The sequence below is a fragment of the Nicotiana sylvestris genome, chromosome 1, assembly GCF_000393655.2.
Source record: "Nicotiana sylvestris chromosome 1, ASM39365v2, whole genome shotgun sequence".
Taxonomy (NCBI): Eukaryota; Viridiplantae; Streptophyta; class Magnoliopsida; order Solanales; family Solanaceae; genus Nicotiana; species Nicotiana sylvestris.
The window spans coordinates 35,109,372-35,113,208 of NC_091057.1; the positions used below are offsets into that span (position 1 = coordinate 35,109,372).

The 3,837-nt window shown below is 32.0% G+C and overlaps 1 protein-coding gene across 1 annotated transcript; it reads right to left on the minus strand.

The window, feature by feature from the left end:
• Positions 1–2,576: 2,576 nt before the first annotated feature.
• Positions 2,577–3,632, minus strand: LOC104224552 (probable glutathione S-transferase). The gene is made up of 2 exons (XM_009776233.2): positions 3,324–3,632; positions 2,577–2,985 (listed from the first exon to the last, which is right to left on the minus strand). The coding sequence occupies exons 1-2, from the start codon at positions 3,630–3,632 to the stop codon at positions 2,629–2,631; spliced, it is 666 nt and encodes a 221-aa protein (XP_009774535.1). The 3' UTR covers positions 2,577–2,628.
• Between the last annotated feature and the right edge of the window lie 205 nt (positions 3,633–3,837).

Sequence of the window (3,837 nt, forward strand, 5' to 3'; positions counted from 1 at the left end):
CTTATTTTGAGCCAAAATGAAAAAACAAATTGGACACTTATTGTGAACTGGAGGAAGTAATTTTCAATATTGCATCCATACAGTGATAAGTTGATGATTGGAGTAACAGCTTTCACGAATACCTGGGCGATGCTGCTTAAACAACGATGTAAATTTTGTATTGTAATTAAAGAATCCTATCTAACCTGTACAACCGTTGTGGAGCATTTTCATCGCTGCATGTATAATTTTCGAATTTCACTTCATGAACATAAGAGTGGGCGATTCATGAATTTGGGTAGGCTTGTCTAACGTCTTGTACTATTAACAATGTGTGGATTTTGTTGTGCTATAACTGCTTTTATATATTTTTGGTCATTTGACCCATTTATATTCCAAGATATCATCGTTAAAATGTTAAATACTTCTGAAGAACTTGCACTGCTACTCATTATTGATTCTGCACTTCAATAAGAATATAAAACATAAGTTAGTAAATAAATATAATAATAATCACTTTTCAATCTAAAATTTACCAAAAAGGACTTGTATGATTATTTTGAACTGACCAAGACAAAATATAATGCTCACCTTTCTGTTATCTAATTTGCTTGAGCACCTCTTATCACTAGTTAAGAATCTTAACTTAAGATTAAATAAAGAGAGATAGGACAATAATTTAACATTAATAGCATGTCTCAGATAGTACAAGTATTCCCTAAAACATGTTTTCTACACATAAATACCAAAAGATAATACACAGTTTTCAAAAGTGAACACATACAGTCAAACCGATATTTTTTTTATAACACAACATAAAAATTAGTTACGAAAAAAAAAATGGATTTTACAGTTAATGATTATTATATAAAAAAATCTGACTGCAGTACAGATATAAAAAAAAATCATTCAAACTAAATATGCAATAATTGATTTCTAGTATCTAGTATAGAAAAGGATCTAAGGGAGGCCTAAATCAGTGTTTCTAAGATACCAAAAGAGACTGAATTCAGAAATGGGATATGAAACACTGACCTTAGTGCAATGCTCTGCCGTGAAAATATAATGGTATGAAATCTGGAATAAAGGAGTATCTATAGGCGAGAGAAAAGCTAGGGTTAGGGTTTGTATGAGGGGGAATATGACATTTCAAGAGCTGGAAATAGCCCCTTTCTGATCGAGAATCATATCTCAATCAAAATGCCGATTTTGTAGGTACATAAAAATCTGATTTTGAGAGAAAAGTTTTTATATATCATCTCGTGAACGAATATTCTGAGCAGTAGTAATGGGAGACGAGACAGAGCTTCACAAAAATGGAGGGATAAAATCTGTTGTGAAAAGGGAAAGTTAATGAAATTTCACGAAGGGGGAGTCAATCCATTATTGTGTCTCGTACACCCCTCCACCTCCATTATTGATGGTAAGGCTGCAAAAATTTTGGCGTGACGAAGGAGAAAAAGCAGAGACAGAGGCATAGCTTTCACGTCTGAGCTGCGTCTGCAGTTTGTTTATGAGAAAATTAAACGAGAGGGTGTTTTAGTCTTTTTTGGCTGGTTGTTGGGGTTTTTGCAACAGGAGAGTAAGTAAAAATAGCACGGTATAGTCAGTTTTCGAATCGGTCATTCAAAAATAGCCGGTATTTACCAAATCAATAAAAAATAGTCACTCTTTTGCGAGACCAGTCCAGTATAATATACTGGCGTATTTTCCGGGTTTTGAACAGTATTTTCGATCAAATTTATCTTTTAAATGTTGAATGTTCAGCTCCTGCTGGAACCAAATGGAATCAATATTAAATGTTCTGCTGCCAATATATTTGTTCTATAAATTTGTTTATCTAGCATTTTCAAGAAAGAGAGGAGATCAAATTTCATGTAATTTGATGATCTTAAATGACTATGGTTTCTTTGAGCCTCTGTATTATAGAAAGGTGGTTCATGTGCACAGAGATCTATTTACATTGTCCATTTGGACAAGTTTTTAATGCCAAAAATATTTGCATTCTTCTACCATTGAGCTTGCCTTTTCAAGTTCCACATTTATTCGGTGTCATACTGCCATCCGCTTGATTGCACAATTTTATTTTTATTTTTTTATCAGTGAGGTAATTACACATTTTTAAGCAGATACAATTCTAACAGAAAAAAATTGTAGGCTAGAAGCCATAATATTAAACCGAAACCATACCGAAACCGTACCGAACCAAAATAATAAATACCAAAATATTTTGGTACGATATTTGGTATACACAATTGATAAATCGAATACCAAAATATCAAAACGAAATTCTTAAATACCGAACCGAAATACCGAACGCCCACCCCTGCTTTTGCCACTCTCCAAAAGTCATTTACATCAATTTTGCGAGCCTCTTTTCTTATTCATTGTCCTTTAAGAGGTGATGTGGCATATAAACAAATTTGGACAAAATACAAACTTGCCGGTCGGTCAAAACTACTGTATTCGCTAGTCAAAAATATATAAATTATGTATAAATTTGTATATATATATATATATATATATATATTGTCGACTATTATTTTCAGGATCTGGCTATTTCTCAACAAATTTTACCTTCATAAACACATGAGAAGTAAAAAGAAGTATTTACAATAGTTATCAAACAGAAGTAAACAAAGTAAAAGTTCAAGAAGATGACAATAGCATCTCTCTTTGATTTTTAAAAAACACAAACATGTCATCACGATTAGGGAGATTCTCTTTAATGACTGTTTCTTCTTTGAAATTCTGAACCCAATTGAGCAAACGAGGAAATGAGTGAGGTTTCAGCAATTTCACACCAACAATATCTTCAATTACTTCAAGCCAATGAGGAATTATACCAAAAGCCAAGTCCACAATTCCAATTTTGTCACCACCAAAGAATTTATTTTCTTCTCCAATAGCTTGTTCCTCTATAATTGTAAGCATTTCTATTGTTTCTTTGATGGCCTTTTCTTGCTTTTCTCCAATTGTGTAGTATATTGTCCCAATACAATGTCCCTATGTGAAAATGTCGTTATGTCAAATCCAATTGGAAAGACCGATTTAGAATTTCTAGAATATGGGTGCATCATTAAAGAAATGAGAATATATATATATTAAGTGAGAATTGATTCATGTTCCTTTGGTTAAATAACTCAATATTCAATCAGGTATACCATGCCGCCTTTTTGTAGCAGGGTGGCAAACATATAATATCAATTCTAAAAAAATACATACATAAGATACTCAAAGAATGTTTATACTTTGAAAAAAGATTCATACTAAATCTTGGTGAATTAATTTGTTTGACTAAATTTCATAATTGCTATAGTTAAAAAAAAGAAGAAGAAGATTACCTTATCTCCAGCAAATTTAACCCAAAATCTTGACATGGCTCTATCAATGGGATCAATGGGAAGAAGTGGATTTTGAGGCCAAGTATCTTCAATATATTCAAGAATAACCATGGATTCAGAAAGTGCTTTTTTACCATGAAAAAGCACTGGAAATCTCTTAAAAGCTGGATTATATTTCATAACTAAAGGACATTTATCAGAATGTTCCTCTTCTATGTAGTCAAAAGGTATTCCCTTTAGCTTTAGAGCCCAAATAACCCTATAAGTGAACAAATTATAAGAAGTTCCATGGAGCTTTACTTCTTCCATTTGATGAACTTAAGAACCATAAACTTTAATTGATGTATATATAATGGACAGATAATAGAAGTTCATGGACCACCTTGGTTTAGAAATGGAGTTAATTTTATAATATTTAACAAAATAGTGGCAAAGCCAGAAATTTTGCAAAGGATGTTCAAATTTTAACACATATTTTTCTGATGATTGAATGCACCAATTATTTTTAACATCG

Coding starts and splice junctions, on each gene's coding strand:
- LOC104224552 (XM_009776233.2), bottom strand. CDS start 3,632: ATGGAAGAAGTAAAGCTCCATGGAACTTCTTATAATTTGTTCACTTAT. Junction 2,986..3,323: donor TTAAATTTGCTGGAGATAAG/GTAATCTTCTTC, acceptor ATTTTCACATAG/GGACATTGTATTGGGACAAT.